The sequence below is a fragment of the Etheostoma spectabile genome, chromosome 14 (assembly GCF_008692095.1).
Source record: "Etheostoma spectabile isolate EspeVRDwgs_2016 chromosome 14, UIUC_Espe_1.0, whole genome shotgun sequence".
Classification (NCBI taxonomy): Eukaryota; Metazoa; Chordata; class Actinopteri; order Perciformes; family Percidae; genus Etheostoma; species Etheostoma spectabile.
The window spans coordinates 14,306,483-14,323,304 of record NC_045746.1 but is presented as its reverse complement, the minus strand read 5'-3'; the positions used below and the strand labels follow the sequence as shown (position 1 = coordinate 14,323,304).

At 43.2% G+C, this 16,822-nt stretch overlaps 2 protein-coding genes and 1 non-coding gene across 5 annotated transcripts; 1 reads left to right on the top strand and 2 right to left on the bottom strand.

Annotated features, from left to right (window-relative positions):
- The first annotated feature begins 1,827 nt into the window (after positions 1–1,827).
- LOC116701675 (aquaporin-10-like) lies at positions 1,828–7,478 on the top strand. Its single transcript, XM_032535532.1, has 6 exons — positions 1,828–2,337; positions 3,202–3,328; positions 3,853–3,990; positions 6,096–6,214; positions 6,353–6,570; positions 6,673–7,478. Exons 1-6 carry the CDS (start codon positions 2,068–2,070, stop codon positions 6,860–6,862), a joined length of 1,062 nt encoding a protein of 353 aa, XP_032391423.1. The 5' UTR covers positions 1,828–2,067; the 3' UTR covers positions 6,863–7,478.
- On the bottom strand, positions 7,082–16,804 carry znf687b (zinc finger protein 687b). 3 transcript variants are annotated; one of them, XM_032535436.1, is made up of 10 exons: positions 16,709–16,804; positions 13,606–15,957; positions 12,558–12,820; positions 12,289–12,473; positions 11,456–11,632; positions 11,134–11,296; positions 10,388–10,741; positions 10,022–10,122; positions 9,406–9,493; positions 7,082–9,034 (listed from the first exon to the last, which is right to left on the bottom strand). In XM_032535436.1, the coding sequence occupies exons 2-10, from the start codon at positions 15,941–15,943 to the stop codon at positions 8,417–8,419; spliced, it is 4,287 nt and encodes a 1,428-aa protein (XP_032391327.1). In that variant the 5' UTR covers positions 15,944–15,957; positions 16,709–16,804; the 3' UTR covers positions 7,082–8,416. The 3 variants fall into 3 exon arrangements, with proteins under 3 accessions (XP_032391327.1, XP_032391326.1, XP_032391325.1); XM_032535434.1 differs by having other exon boundaries at positions 8,417–9,034; positions 12,558–12,853; XM_032535435.1 differs by lacking the exon at positions 16,709–16,804 and having other exon boundaries at positions 12,558–12,853; positions 13,606–15,943.
- On the bottom strand, positions 10,892–11,026 carry LOC116702228 (small nucleolar RNA SNORA13). Its single transcript, XR_004335104.1, has one exon. It is a non-coding gene; the product is annotated as a small nucleolar RNA SNORA13 (small nucleolar RNA).
- Positions 16,805–16,822: the final 18 nt, after the last annotated feature.

Below are 16,822 nucleotides of genomic sequence, written 5' to 3'. Positions count from 1 at the left end.
GTGTATTGGACATCCACATGCATGCTTAGCCTTGTATTGCAGATCCTGCTTTTATGTCATCTGGATGGTTTTTACTTACAACAGTCTTGATCCCTCCAAATTTGTTTTAAGTCTTATCAGGTCAGTTTAGTTGTTTTTTTAACCACATGTTATGATGACTGCAGTCCACCTTTTCTCATTTGCCCATTTAATTGAGTTTATTTCACTTCAACCCCTTTTTTAATTTTTAAAAGAGAATGTATTTGGGGGCTTTTGTCCCTTTATTTCAGAGTGATAGAGGATCAACAGGAAACGTGGGAGAGAGATGGGGGATGACAAATGTCCAGTGAAGAAAAAGGCCTTTCTATATGTGTCAGTGTGACCTCGCTCAGGTTTGTGGTTCAATGTGTGTCAGATACCGAGAGAATGATAATTTATGTTCAATTAAAATGATTTTTTTTATGTGTAAACTATTAAAAAGGTCTCATCACTCTTCTCATGTTCTGGCAAATCTGCATCAGTGGAGTGGAGATTGTTGGACCTTGGGCAGTACACTCAACTTCAGAGAGAACTGTCCTTCCATACCATTTTCATGAACACAGAGGAATTGTATATTGTGGTGTACTCTCAGCTACCTACATATTTTGAATTTCCGTTTGGATCTCATCAATTCCTAATAATGGAGTACCTCATTTAAAAGTTTTAACAGGTTAAGATGAACCTTCCGGGCTATTCAAATTCTTTAAAATCTTCTTTCTGTCTTAAAGGTCCCACTGAATCCACCTTCTCTGGCTAATACTTGTATTAGAAAATGTTTACCTTTTAATGTTAAAAAAACTAAAAAAAAATGTCATAGTGTCTGAATAATACCTGTATTCACCCTCTGTCTGAAACTCTGTTTTAGCACCTGTCTCTTTAAGCCCTGTCTCTTCTGATTGGTTCAGCATTTCTGGGTCTTCATTTTTGCAAAGTCCTTCCAATGTTATAATTTCTCTTGGTGCCTTTTACAAGCCCATTTTTCCCACTTTATTTGACATGGATGTCTGCTATGGACCTATTTCCATGTTACTTTGCAGCCACTAATATTTGTCTATTTCTCTATGAGCACTTTTGTAACCCATTACCCTAATCACCCACCCCCTTACAATCAGTATATTAACCCTCACAATAATCTCTCTTCATCCTCATATCCTTTTAATAAAGTGTTTTTATGAAACCTTTTAATCTTTATTATGTTTATACAATGTTTTAGCACCTGGTCCAGACCAGTCTTCCTGGTTTTTCCCTTGTAGATGGGAGATTATCTTCCCAGGAAACCAATGGACTTTACAATTTATTTTACAGGTGCTATTTGATCGTGAAATATTTTATGTGCGATGTGACTATATATGACTACTTTCAATATTACTTTATCTAAATCTTTAATAGATTGTAATTTAATACTATAATTGTTGTGACAATCTCTTGACATACACGTTCTCTCCTACACTGAAGTGTCATTTGCAGTGATTTACTCCGCTGTTAGCACCAGTTACAAAATCAAACGGAGGGTGAACTAAATAGATACATTTGATATGCATAATATGAAAAATACATCTTAAATTTACAGTGTAAGCTCTGTCAATTATCTCTGCCATGGCTGTTAGAGGAGTAATTATTCTGATCACAGGTCAGAGGGACGACCATACAAGCACATGGTGCCAGCCCAAGAGATTTCCATCTCTTATCAGTTTTATTATTCTGTGGTAATTTATATGGATGCAAAACAAGTTATGTATACATTGAATTGAAAGATGATTGAATTTGAATTTCTGGACACTTTTCTTTTTTTAGATGAAGAATGCTGAGCTGGAGGGTGATATAAAATCACACCCTGTTTGCAGTCAGAGAAGAAAAAAAGGAACAACCAATCAAACAGGAGGCTTAATCAGAACCAATTCCAGTCAGGTGAGATCACCGCAAACCCACCAAGTGAGCCAGGGTCAGATCTGTTTGCAGGTCTCCAGTTCTTTGCAGTGAAGTACTTTTAATGATGTCTCTCGTGATGTCTAAAGATGCCCTACAAAGTGAACTATTTTTCTCTCGTGCATGCACACACACACACCACCACCAAGCCATAAAGTGTGTGACGTAGTCTACTGCTCCAGTATGAAAGGGCAAACTCTGCTCAGTCAGGCAGACAGGGAAGTGCTGTGTGGTTCAGATCCACCTGACAGCGTCCCGCCTCTGAAAGCTCACCTGCGGCCGGACGGTGCAGAGGAAACCTCGGGGATGGAGAGGCTGCTGAGGAAATGTCAGATCAGAAACCAACTGGTCAGGGAGTGCATGGCTGAGTGCCTTGGAGTCTATGTCATGATTGTGAGTTGTTGTTTTTTTTTTTTTATGGATCTAAACTTCAGTTTGTTCCATCAGGCACTTTGCCATAAGTAAGAGAGTTCAACCACGTGTATCTCAAAATGTAAAAAGATTGATCTTTTAAACTCAATTTTAATATTTAGTGTCCTTGAATACCCTGCTGAGGCAAAAACTGATTTCTTTGTGTTTTTACAGTAGCTGCAGCCTTTTGCTTTTAATATAGCTGTAATATACAAAAAACAATAAATTTTATTCTCTTAACAGTTCATTCAATTTCTCACTTGAGCAGTAAACTCAACATCAAGTATTTAACATAGTTTCCTAAAACAATTACATGCTTACTCGCTTGTTTTGAAGCAGCTAATGAATCCACACAATGGATAACCAAGGACTTTGGCCTGATTAAGACTGACTGACTGACTGAACGGGTGAGGAGAAGGGAAGATAAAGGGGAGGGTGGGGGGGGGGGGGGGGGGGGGGGGGGGGGGGGGGGGGGTGTGCATTGGTAATTTAGAATGCAGCAGTGATGTTTGTACGTTGCTGCTGGTTGTGTTTGTGCGGTTCTGTTTGATCTCAACTGTCTCACCTGTCAGGGCAATGAACCTTTACAACACAAATCATAAAGCAGGTTCCTTAGCAATGAAGAAGATTATACCAAGGTAACGATGCGTTTGTTTATCTGTGCCAGACCTCTTTATAGCACTTTAATCAAGTTTCATTACATCTGTAATTGCAATTACAATTTTCATCCACCATACCACCCCACCCCCCTACTGAAATTTAATGTCATGCAGATGTGTTTAGATTTTCTCTGCACTTGGGTAGATATATTCTTCTAATACAGCTCTTCATCTCATGCAATTGCAGCTGTTTGGATGCGGCTCGGTTGCCCAGGTGACCACAACTAAAGATAAGAAAGGGCAGTACCTGTCCATCAATCTGGGTTTTGCTCTGGGAGTAACATTTGGGATCTTTGTGTCTCGTGGAATCTCAGGTAAGGGACTGTATGACATTATTGGGGAGGTGAGGGGGGGGGGATGAACCTTACAGTATGTGTTCACTTAAAAAAGCAAGTCCCCCAGTGATTATTATTTTTTCTTGTGAAAACTTGTAAAAATGCATAAAACCTTTTGTGGCTCCAGAGGGAGCTGTGTGAAGCCTGATAAATGCCTGTATACTATATTATAATAATATTAATTCAATAAAAAAAAGTAAAGTATCAAATCATAACAGTAGTTATCTCACAACACTTTACAGATAGAGTAGGTCTAGACCCCACTATAATTTACAGAGAACCAACAATTCCCCTAAGACCAATTGCAAGACACTTGGTGAGTAACACCTCTATTCATTGTGCAGGTCAAATTGTCTTGATTGTAGACATCAAGAGGTAGATATGCGCATGCAAAGGGAATTTCAAATTGTCTTAATGTGACAATTTCAGAGAAAAAAATAATAATTTTAAGTTATGAAATGTTCAATTTCAGACCTGAATACTTGATACTTTTCATCCATAAGGTGCCCATCTGAACCCTGCAGTATCTCTAAGCTTGTGCGTTTTGGGCAGACATCCCTGGATCAAGCTGCCTTTCTACGTCTTATTCCAGATGCTCGGAAGCTTTCTGGCTGCCGCCACGGTTAGCCTGCAGTACTATGGTGAGTTTTCAACAATGTGGTAACAACGGCATTTAGCAACAGTTACTAAAGTAAATAGTAGGCTAAATTTGTTGGGATTATTTTGAGCCGTGAATTAATACACACCTGGTGCTCTACTTGGTATTTCTTACAGAAAGACTTTGTTGTAGTAATAATAATAAAAATAATAATACATTTATTTTTTATAGTGCTTTTCCTGACACTCAAAGACGCTTTACAGTTTTGGTTATATAGATACAACAAACAGACAAGATACAGTACATAGACAGGGTTACATAACAGACAAAAGAAAATAAAACACATAGGGGCATAGACAAGCAGAGGCAAGCAAGAGAGGTGGGCAATGAAAAGGAGGTATGTACAGTGGGGCTTGAAAGTTTGGGCACCCCAGGTAAAAATTTGTATTAATGTGCATAAAGAAGACAATAAAAGGTGGAAAAATCTCCAAAATGATTCAAATGACATTTGTACAATATGTCACAAAAAGTTAGATTTTATTTCTATAATTTACACTTTCAAAATAACAAAAAAACAGAATGCACCGCCCCTTTGGAAAGCCGAGACCTGACAGTGTCATGGAATTTTCTCAATCATCGTCTGGAAAGACCAGGTGATGTCAATCTTATGGTTTTAAATGCCCAGACTCATCTGACCCCCCCAACAATCAGCACCATGGGTTCTTCTCAGCAGTTGTCTAGAAAACTGAAACTTAAAATAGTTGACGCTCACAAAGCAGGAGAAGGCTATAAGAAGAGAACAATGTGTTTTCAGATGTCAGTGTCCTCTGTTTGGAACGTAATTAAGAAATGGCAGTCATCAGGAACAGTGGAAGTTAAAGCAAGATCTAGAAAGACCAAGAAAAATAGCAGACAGAACAGCTCGCAGGATTGTGAGAAAAGCAAATCCAAACCCACGTTTGACTGCACGATCCATCCAGAATGACCTGGCAGACACTGGAGTTGTGGTACACCACTCCACTATAAAAAAAACTCTCCTACGTCCTCACCACAAATATCAGCGTTTGAAGTTCGCAAATGAACATATAGTCAAGCCTGATGCATTGTGGGAACAAGTTCTGTGGACCAATGATGTTAAAATAGAACCTTTTGGCCGGAATGAGCAAAGGTACGTTTGGAGAAGAAAGGGCACAGGATTTAATGAAAGAACCTCTGTCCAACTGTTAAGCATGGAGGTGGATCAGTCATGCTTTGGGGTTTTATTCTAGCCAGTGGCACAGGGAACATTTCATGAGTAGAAGGAAAAATGGATTAGATAAAATTTCAGCAAATTGTGGACGCCAACTGGATGCCATCTGTGAAAAAGCTGAAGTTAAAGAGAGGATGGCTTCTACAAATGGAGTATGATCATAAACACACCTCAAAATCCACGGTGGATTACATCAAGAGGCGTAAACTGAAGGTTTTGACATGGCCTTCACAATCTCCTGACTTCAGCATAATTAAAAATCTATGGATAGACCTTAAAAGAGCAGTGCGTGAAAGACAGCCCAGAAATCTCAAAGAACTGGAAGACTTTTTTAAGGAAGAATGGGCGAAGATACCTCCAACAAGAATTGAAAGACTCTTGGCTGGCTACAAGAAGCGTTTCCAAGCTGTGATACTTGCCAAAGGGGGCAGTACAAGGTATTAACTCTGCAGGGTGCCCAAACTTTTGCAGATGCCATTTTTTTTGGTTTTCTGTTATTTTGAAAGTGTAAATGATGGAAATAAAATCTAACTTTTGTGACAAAAGTTGTCTAATCTGTCATTTAATGCCTTTTTTGGAGATTTTTCCCATCTTTTCTTGGCTTCTTAATGCACATTAATACAAATTTTGAACCTGGGGTGCCCAAACTTTCGAGCCCCACTGTATGTATGTAGGATTAACTTGTGTTCATTGTGGGGAAGGATGTTGTGGATTATTGTGTTTTTAATAGTTCTTGAGAGGAACAGGCCATATGAAGCTTTGGCTACATTGGCCATACTTGTTAGACAAAACCAATTTTGGTCTTTTTGTGAGATAAGTAATATATCAGAAGACTTACATGTTTAGAATTAGGTCTGGTAATGGCACATGTTTTTGTATGTATGATGAGATGTTTGCAGATGCCATCCAGGCGTACAGCGGAGGAGAGTTTACAGTGACGGGCTCCACTGCCACAGCAGGAATATTTGCCACCTACCCAGCCGACTACCTCAGTATGTGGGGAGGGGTCGTGGACCAGGTCAGATCCTGTCGCTCACGTCAGAGTCTATTAAAATCGTTTTTCCTTGTATGAATCTGCTATTCTGCTCCTGACCCAAGTATAGGACAGGATGTGCACACCACTCTGCATGTATGTAACATTTCTCATGTTATCCAGGTGATTGGCACGGCTGCGCTGCTGCTGTGTGTCCTGGCTCTTGGGGACCAGAGGAACAGCTCCCTACCTGACGGTCTTCAGCCTGTACTGGTGGGAGCAGCAGTGCTAGTTATTGGCATCTCGATGGGCTCCAACAGCGGCTACGCCCTCAACCCGGCCAGGGATTTTGGACCTCGACTTTTCACGTACATCGCTGGCTGGGGAGTGGATGTTTTCAAGTTAGTGGTTTGACTCAGTACATTTACTTGATCTGTCTGTTTAAACCGTGAAGTTTGTACTTTGTTACCCCACATTAATGTATTACTCTACTGCCTTTACAGGGCTGGAGGTGGTTGGTGGTGGGTGCCAATAGTGGCTCCCTGTGTTGGGGCGCTGCTGGGAACCCTGATATACGAGCTGATGATTGAAGTCCACCATCCTCTCAGTCCGCCTGAGCTCCAGACCTCATGTCAGGAGGCCACTGAGAGCAAGATAGGGCTGGAGCTGGAAGGGGGTGGAGCCAGACTGTGAGAAACCCACTTAGTGGTCAAATGTATAGTAAATGCTAATTATGTTATATGTATTTATTCTGTGACTGATTTAGTGGAACAAGTAGATTGGTTCTGATACTACAAATTGTAGGTGAAGGCAATATGAAAAGAGTCCCATTTGTGAACAGAAATAAGCTGCAAACACTACTCTGAATGTGACCCTCAACTCTGCAGATGAACGTGCTGCACCAGTCAATTGTCTCTTTTACACATTTATTTTGAAACGGCACAAAAGTGTATGGCATTTCAGCAAGCAGACCACAACCATGGAAAAGAAAATGACATGAAATTTCCACTATTGAGCTATATAAATATGATATGACATATAAAAGATACAAACAAAAACAAGAAAAATCCACTCTTCGGCCTCCGTCACGTGACAATGAAGGCTGTTTTTGAAACGTACAAAAGAAATGTGAGTACAGCAAGCACTGATTCTGGAGATAAAAAAGAACCATCTCAAAGAAATAAACATTTGTATTCATACACGTTAAGACGACACAACCCCCACACTTTCCCTCTGCTTTGTAATTACAATGTATAGCTACCTCTGGGGGGGGAGGGATTCTTTTAAACTTCAAATCGTTTGGAAAAAAGGAAACAGTACAAGTACAAATACTATACGTATTCACATTATCATAGCAAGTTACTAAAACCAGAACATTTTCTTTTAGTGTAATATGTATTTACAAGGCAAAACGTACACATATACTACTGGCAGGAAGCCTGACCTCCCTTTATCTTCTTCTAGTTTAACGATTAACATCACACATTATTCACACAACACAGGTTACACACTTCTAGTAACCTTGTCTCCTAATGAAATGCCTTCAGAGAATCATGTCTCAGTTGCAGGTAAATCGCACCACGTCTGGTATGATTTGAAGCAACTGACTCACAAATACCAACAGCAGTAATAAGTTCTGTATAAATAAATATAGCAACATAAAAATCAGTGTTTAATTCTCCAAACAATCCCCTTCATGCTTCAGATGTCTCAAGATCAGTTTTAAAAGCCTCTGGTGCGGTTAAAACAAACCTCATGCCGGAATAATGAACATGGACTTGAGGCAAACGAGTATGATGACCAGGAACAATGTTACCAAAATATCGGCACTACAGCTGTCAGGAGTACAGTGGGAGGTGTTATGTATTGAAGTGTTACATGGAATAACAGGCAGGTGGCTATAGTCAGTGCAGAGTGATTGAGATGGAAGGACAAGACGTATTGAACACAGTATGGCTGGTATATAAATGCTTTACTCGGGGCTGTTTGAGAGACTTTCCTCTCCAAGAGTCAGGCGTGTTCAGTTAAGTGACCAGTAACATGATCAAGCATGCACTTACAATCGCACAGAATAGGTGTCATAGATTGGAGTAAAAGTGTTTATGGTAGCTAAAAAAAACTGCACAGGAAGCAGCTGTTTCATCTCAGGATCAACATTCAAATTCTACAGCTTCTCTCCTCAGTCACGACCCTTGATTCCTCGTTGTAGATGATCTGTCAGCCTCACCCCCCCCCTTCCCCAATCCTCTACTGGGGCTTGTCTGTCTTGTGTGCGGTGAGGAAGGCCATGCCGTGGGTCCTGAAGTGCGTGTTGAGGTCCGAGCCCTTGTCAAAACGCCGGCCGCAAACCTTGCAGCTCAGATTCCCCTCTCCGTCCTCGCCCTGTGCCTGAGGAGAGGAGGCAGGCGAGCCGTCGGGAGAGCCGTGATGGCGCGGGGTGCTGCGGTCTGCATCACCGTGGGTGTCCCGCACGCGGTGCGTGATGAAGCGGTGCCTGCTGAGAGAGCCAGCCGACGCAAAGCAGACGCCGCACTGCAAGCACTGGAAGGAGGCGGTGTCGGCCCGGTGCTGGGGGATGTGGCGTTGAAACTCCGCCCCATCCTCGGTGGAGAAGCCGCACGGGACGCAACGGAAAATGTTGTCTTCCTCTTCTAGCTCGTTGGGTGCCGACGTTGACGCAATAGACGCCCTGGTTCTCTTTGCAGGACCTGCAGGACCTGCAGCACCCTCCTCACCGTCCTCGGTGGCGTTTTCTTCCTCATCTCCTGCTCGGCCGCCAGGAGGTCCGCCCTCACCATCCTGTTCCGAAGAGCTACCTGGTCCTTCTCCCCCTGTGGCTGCACGCTTCCTGGTCATAGGTCTGTCCTGAGGACGCAGAGAGAGAGAGAGACTAAATGTTTGCAAGGCAAGGAAAAGGTGCAAGTGGAATTTATATCTTGATAAACACCATTACTGAGCCCCAATTCCATCCTAACAAATAATTTTATACAAAATAAAGAGAAAAAACAACTACTTAACTTTAACATTTATACATACAGTACCACATTCTAATTGTATGAAGAGTACGTACTACTGTATTACACAAATGATCAAAGTTTAAAGTATCTGCTAGTATAACACTTGACTTTTAATTGTTTTGTAATAAGAGGAAATGATGCAATACGTGCATTGTAGTATGGAATAGGGACACAACTCTAAACTATTAAGTGAGAACTAAAAATCTTGTCTTGACTCACCTGTCCATCTGTGGTTCTGTGATGGAGCCGAATATGTTTGTCCAATAAGAACCGGCTACCAAAGGTGCGTTTGCCTTCCGTGCAATATCTGAAATATCGTTTTTCACGGTTAAATCAGATTGTTTAAGATTAACAGTTCCTATATGATATGATATTGCACTCATAACAAAACACAAAACATACAGCTCAGCTAATTAATATAAGTTGACCGAATCTGATTACACTATATTGGTCAAAGTAAAACAAATCATTTAAAACACCTATCTGTATACAGATCCATTTTGTTTGTTAAAGAATTTTGACCAACATTCACACTGAGGGATTTTACAGTGTAAAAAATCGATTTATCAGTGCTCTTTGTTGGACAAACTGTGATCGTGACACTATTTCTGAATGACCACAAACTGAGTTTGACATTTCTGTACTGCAATTCACTGTTAGGGGCCCTTCTATGGCCGATTCATCAGTCTAGCTCTACTTATTAACTATGCCTAAGCTGTAGATCAATCAGCCAGTGATTTTCTTTTTAACTGAACATTGTGAGAAAACATCGTTGTGGGTTAGTTTGAGTCCGACACTATAAAACATGTCTCTGACGAAAGCTTAAGTAACTCACTGGCAATGGAAGACTCTCTTGTTGCCCTCATGAATGACACGCTCGTGGCGTCTCAGGCTGGAAGACGTGCTGAACGTCCCTCCACAAATACGACAAGGGAACTACACACACACGCACACACGCACACACACACGCACACACACACACACACACAGATAAGATAAAAAAAGATACTGTGTCTCAAGTCAACTGTGCTACAGTGCAGGCAGGAAATTACAGGCGCTTTTTCTGAGTTACTCTCCACGATTGGAGGCAATTATCCATCCACAGCTAGTAGCTAGTTAAACTGTTTAAAATTGGGTGAACTGTAGTCATTGGATTCAATACAATCAGATGAATGTTAATAATAGAGGTATTATGCTACACCTTGCCATGCTCCATCTTCACGTGACTCAGATAGTCTTCGTTGTCAGTGAAGGTGGTCTGACACTGGGGGCAGGTCCACTCAGTCTGGGCGGGGGGGTGACTGCTGCCCCCCGGGGCGGTCGAGTTGGCCCCTGGAGCCTCGTAGTCCTCGTCCGCATCATCGTCATCGTCTTCCTCCTCGTCTTCTTCCTCCTCCTGTTCCCGCCCCCAGTCCTCACCGTCAGAGTTGTCAGGTTTTCCAGAGGATTTGGATTTGAGGCCAGAGGGGCCGGATGTGTTGGCTGAGGCCGAGGCAGGGTTAGAGGCATCGGACTGAGACTCGGTCTGTTTGGCTGATGGTCCTCTGTGAGCCGTCTGAGACGGACCACAGTAAAGTGTTAGAGAGAAGCGAGACAAACAGATCGTTCAAGATGAATTTGTATACTTTTGAAAATACAAATTACTCCAACTGGTACACAAAAAGATAATCTGACTCACAAAACAAATTTCTATTCCAAAAACATCAACTGTACTTGGTATAGACTTAGGACAAGGTCACTGGGAAGGAACCTTGCTAAGGCCGACCCAAGAAGTTGCTGTATAACTTTGTTGACACCACATTCACTGTAGAAAGCGATGAACGGGCAACACATAAAGGCAAAAGGCTAGTTTGTGATTTGCAGTGACATTATGCTGTATCTATTGGACTTAATATCTAAGATGTATGAGATCTGAATATTTACTCTCCTCTGAATATATGGACACACCTTAATATGTTCCATCATTGATCCTTTCTGGGCGTAGAGCTTGGTGCAGTCAGGACACTTGAACACATGCACTTTTTGCTTGGCTAAATGAGTGTCAAAGTGCATGTACAGCAAGGGCTTTTGGGTAAAAACCGTATCACACATCACACACTTGTAGATCATTCTGCAACAGGAGATAAGAAAAACAAAACAAAAGAATTCGTATTTTAGGGATCTATTTCCAAATTTGTGACCATCATTTTCAAACATCCGCTGACAATATTTCTTTACATGTGGCTTGAAAATGCCCCATGTATTGTTTTGGTAGAAGTAGTCCACATACTTGGCCTGTCCTCCAGTGAGCGTTGGGTGCTGGGTGCTGATGTGACTTTGGGCGCTGGGGGAAGACTTGAAGGCCATGGGGCAGCTGGGGCACTTGTGGAAGACCTCGCAGTGAGCGGTCTGAATGTGGGACTTGATGGAGTTCAACCCTCCGAACACAACCTGGCAGCTCGAGCACCTGGACAAGATCATGATACACAGTAAAGATGTATTCTGGCTCTAAAACGGAAACATCTTCAAATCTGTCTTCTGTGTATACCCTAAGGGTCTACTACAGACGTCTCAAATCAGTAGATAGTACTTTTTTATTTATTTTTTGGTATTTGCACTTGGTATCCAATTAAGAGGACAATCCAAGCAATTTAAAAAATTGCAAAATTAGTTTTGTTATTAGTCATTTCATACAAACATTTTACTTCTGTAGAACAAATTGCCAAAACATACAAGTTTCACATGGTATGCTGACACAAAATATAAAAAATCCCTCAAACATTTGGAACCGTTTCAGTTTTACTAATTTCTAAATAATATATATTTAAGATCTGTACTTCATTGCTTCCTTAAATTTTGAAAATAAATAAATACTAAGCCTTTTAAAAGAAAGTGGCTGGCGATTATAACCACAGGACAAATTCAAGCTAGCCCTACTAGGATTCTCTTGTTTGCTTTTCCTCCTTAGTGCTCTGGGTCACCTAAAAATGATAATGGATTACATTAATTAAATAATCAGTGCTATTTCTTGATAAGGTCTTGACATCAGTTGAACTCTTATTATAAGATAGTTTAGCAAATTGTTAAGGTTCCTAATGATGGTTTTGGGAAGCATCCCCATACCTGTATCCAATGCGCCGGGCAAAGTGCAGACAGGCCTCCTCCAGATGTGTCTGGAAGCTGGCCTGTCGGGCGATCCCACCACACTCAGGACATACATGAGGCGCTCTGTGTTTGTGAATCCTCTGGTGGGCGGACACGGCACACGAGTTAGGCAGCATCATGGGAGGCGAGCATTGCGTACATGTCTGAAACAGAAGAAAAGGGAAATCAAACCGTGACCAGCAGCATTTTAGAAGAGCAGGTAGCAGTGGAATGAAACAAAGACTCACTGAGTTAGGAGCAGCTCTGATCTGCTGGAAGTGGGTGACCAGCTCAGCCTTGCCAGAGAATTGTGTTTGGCACTCTGGACATTTGAAGTTGTTGTACTGCAGCCCCTCGACCTTCTTGCAAGGCAGAGGCATCAGTGCTTGGGGGCCTTGAGGTGCGCGGCGGACTGGTCGAGGCTGAGCTGCTGCTGGAGATGAAGCATCCTTCATTGGGCTGGAGTTGGCTGAGGCGGCAGGGCCCCCTGGTGTGGCGGAAGGAGAGGAGACTGGAGGAGAGGAGGACGAAGAGGAGAGCAGGCCTGGTCAGCCAAAGGTGGATATCAGAGGAGACGGATGGGACAATGGAGATGAATCACAAATGAAAGATGAGTGTATTTTTTTTCCTTCATGGGCTATTATCAGTCTCATTTATTTCTGTGGTTCTTTCATGACTTTTTACACTAATAGCAAAAAAGAAATAAAAAATGTACGATGGAGCTGAAACCAGAGTCAATCAACAGAAAGTTAATGAACAACAATTTTTGTAATTATCGCTTGCCATTTTTTGCCAACAAAATTCCCCAAAATTGTCTAGTTGCAGCTCCTTATTTAATATTTTCAAGATTGCTTTTTGTCTTCCATGACAGTATATCGAATATCTTTGGGTTTTGCATGGTTGGCCAAAACAAGCTATTTGGAGAAATTGTGATGGATTTTTTTTTTTTTTTTACTATTTCCTGAGATTTTATAGACCAAACAATCGTGAAAATAATTGACAGGTTGCAGCCCTGGTATGATGTAAACAACTGAATGTTGACCCCAAAAGCTGTAACAAATAGTGGATTACTTCATTAGTTGATTTACAAAAAACTGTATCAACACTTTAGATAATTTACTTTTTTTTGTTATTTATCAAGAAAAAAAAAACTACAAAAATATTTTGTTGACCTTTCAGTCAGAAAGAACAAGCAAATTTAAGGATGCCACATTGGCATTTTTCCTCTTTTTAATGTTTAATAAACAACAAATTAACAGACCAGTTAAAATAATTGTCAGCTGCAACCCAACTTACCACCAATGGGTGCAATGTCCTGCTGTCCAATCATCTGCTCTACAGTGACAGGCCTCATGACCAGGTGCGAACACTGCATGACCAGCCCACGCTCCTTATGCTCCCTGGCATGCAGCAGCAGGCTGCACTTATTGAAGAAGGCTAGCCTCTTAGCACAGTGGTTGCAGGTTACCTCGATGCGGAGTGATCGTCGGTCGTAGTGTCGAGCCAGGCTGCGCTCCAGGGCAAAAGCATCTCCGCACTCCAGGCAGCGGTACCCTGTGGCTGGGAGTGGGAGACCCCACTCGGGTGGTGGAGGTGCTGAGAGGTCGGGCTTGTAGCTCGGCAAAAGGTTCTTACTGTTCAGGATTTTGTTAAAAGCCTCCACCAGACTCGACTGACTGCGGGAGATGACGGCACCTGTACTGTTGACGATGGAGGCAGGTTTGTTTGGCTGGAGGGAGCCCCCTATGATTGTGCCACTCCCTCCGTTGGTTGTCTTATTAGTGGCTGTACGTACACTGATCCCACCAGCAGCCACTGAGAACTTGGGGGAAGGGGCCACAGAGGGAGTTGCAGGCAGGGAAGCAGATTTTGTGATGCTGACAGCCGTGGCAGAAACCTTGGCCTTGTCAGATGCAGCCATTTTGTTTTGGACCTTCGTGGCAGCAGCTAGCATGACACTGCTGGCTGCGAGTGTAGACACAGGCAGAGCATTGAGAGCACTTACTTTCTGGGAAGTTGTTGTCATGTGACCAGGGGGAGCTTCAAGTTTTTGGGCCTTGTTTCCTAACACCTTACGTTCCCCAGTTTGACCTTTAGGGTCCAAACTTTTTCCTGCAGCACCGCCTTTAGGCGCTACCCTTGTGACAGTTCTTGTGATTCCACCCGTGGAGGTTTTAATCGTTTTTATTCTGACTTTGAGGGGTCGTGCTGGAGCTCCAGAAGCAGCAGGTGCAGCAACGCCAGCTGCTCCTCCGTCTGTGGACAGAGGTTTAGGCTTGCCGTCATCCACCTCCATTTTCTCATCACTTGTTTTCCCATTTTCTCCCTTGTCAGCTTTGCCATCAGCAACTTTTTCTACCCCATTCCCCACTTCCATCTCTTCCTCCTCCTCTTTGGGCTCCCGCAGTTCAGAAAGAGGTGGAGTGGAGGCCACTGCAGGGCTGGAGCACCTCTTAGTTGTGACTTGAGTGGTAGATTTAGGCATCTCTGGTTCAGGACTCTCTGGTGAGTCTCTCTCTTCTATGACGTGTTCTGGATGCCTGTTCTCCAGCTGGGGACTCTCTGTTGAGCCAGACTGAGGTGTTGATGAAGTCAGAGATACCCCTGATGGAGTGTCACCAGGTTTAGGGTGAGATGCAGTAGAAGATGTGGGCTGCATTGAGACAGAGTCAGACTTGTAACGTCGACTCAGCTGAGTGCAAGTCGGGGAGTCTGGGCTCTCTTGGATTAATAATGGACTCCCCAAATCAGGGTCAGAATCATCCTCCTCCATTTGCGGGTGTTGAAATCCACCTGGGACACTTTTGGGAGCTCCGTTAAAAGGCTGAGATGAGTGCAGCGGGTGTGATGATAGGGCAGAGGGAGTAGGAAGCAGAGGCTTGGAAGGGGGAAAGAAAGGTGAGGCTAGTCCGAAAGCCCCACCTGCAGCCAGAGGAGACGACCCAGCTGATAGAGAGGAAGATGAAGGTAATGATGCTTTGACACCATCTGCCCTCTCTTGGCCTGTATCCTGTTGCTGCTGGTGTTGTTGCTGAAGTAGCTGCATCTTCCTGGCCCGGCCCACTGGATCTCCAGACCCCTGTGCAACAAGCGGTTTAAGTCTGTTGAAAATGTTCCCGCCCTGCTTGTGAGACTTGGCTGCACTAGCACCTGCTGCTTCTGCAGACACTTTAGGAGTGTTTATTGACCATGGTGCTCCGTTAGACTGGGTCTGGCTGAGGGAAGGGGGCGTGGGGACACCAGATGCCCCAAAACCATTGTGGTTGAGTATCTCAGATTCAGCCATTCCAGGGGCACACGCACCTAGTCTAGGACCCACATCTACCCCTGCGATCACATCGATAGGGTCTTGGTCTGTCTCCCCCTCCTCTCCATCTACGGCCTCAAGGCGCACTTTATTCTTCACAATTACACTAACAATTGAGGTGTCAGCCTGGGGATCTGAGGGGCTCTGTGGTCTCAAGGATGACCCAACGCCCACCACGCTATCCGCCTTGCCCAAAGGTGCCCCTGAAGCTCCATGAGGTCCCTCTGCCTCATCTGGGGCAGACTGGATGGCCTCTTTGGCATCTATGTCAGGAATGTCAAATGCTGCCAACAGGTCGTCAAAATCTGGGGTCTTCATGTCCCCCATACCGGGATTAACTCCTGTAAAAACATAGATTCATAGACATAGTAGCAGAAGGTAACTAAATACACTAGAATGAATCTGCCTGTGTTGTTGTCCATCAACCTCTGCTATGCCTTGCTAGCATAATACTACTGCTACAAAAACTCAAAATTGTTAAAATCATTAATGGTCGTTAAAATGTTTATATTTTCGAGGTAAATTCAGCGCACAACATTTATTGCATGCACCTACGTTTGACACATTAACAATCTTTAGCAGGTTAGCTTGTTGTCAGGGAAGCTAGCTAAGCTGCCAGGGTCCTGGACTAGCATTTGTATTATTTGCCAGCTAGCGCGCTAGCAACAGCGTTCTGCAACCAAAACCCTCCTCTGGTAACAGGCTCAACACTAATTTGCTATGAATGGGAAACAATGCTTCAATAACGCTTTATAGTTCAAGTAACGTTATAGCTTTGCAGTAGTAACCATTTGAGGAACAGTCTAACCGGGACAGCGTTTCGCAGCAGCGACCTCGGTTATTTTGAGCTAACGATATTCCTTCCCGACCGAGGCTGGCTAGCTGGCCGCTGAGCTCCAGCCAAGACAGAGAGGGGTCATTTAGCTAACTAACGTTAGCTAGCGTTCGCCATTAAAAAGCAACTGGAGCGGTTTGCTGAGGTATGGTTTGACAGCTATAACAACCCGGTGATCGTAGGGTCGACGATTTCACAAAAGAGGGTGATTGGAATGGGGAGTTTTGTTTAATATTTCATGTATTTTGATTGTTTACCTGGATATGCGATTCCCGACTATCCTAGCTCGTTTTCAGCTGAAAATGCAGTGCTTCCCGTCACATGACCGGAGACATCCTATAAGGCTGGGATAGCGATGGAAAAATGCACGG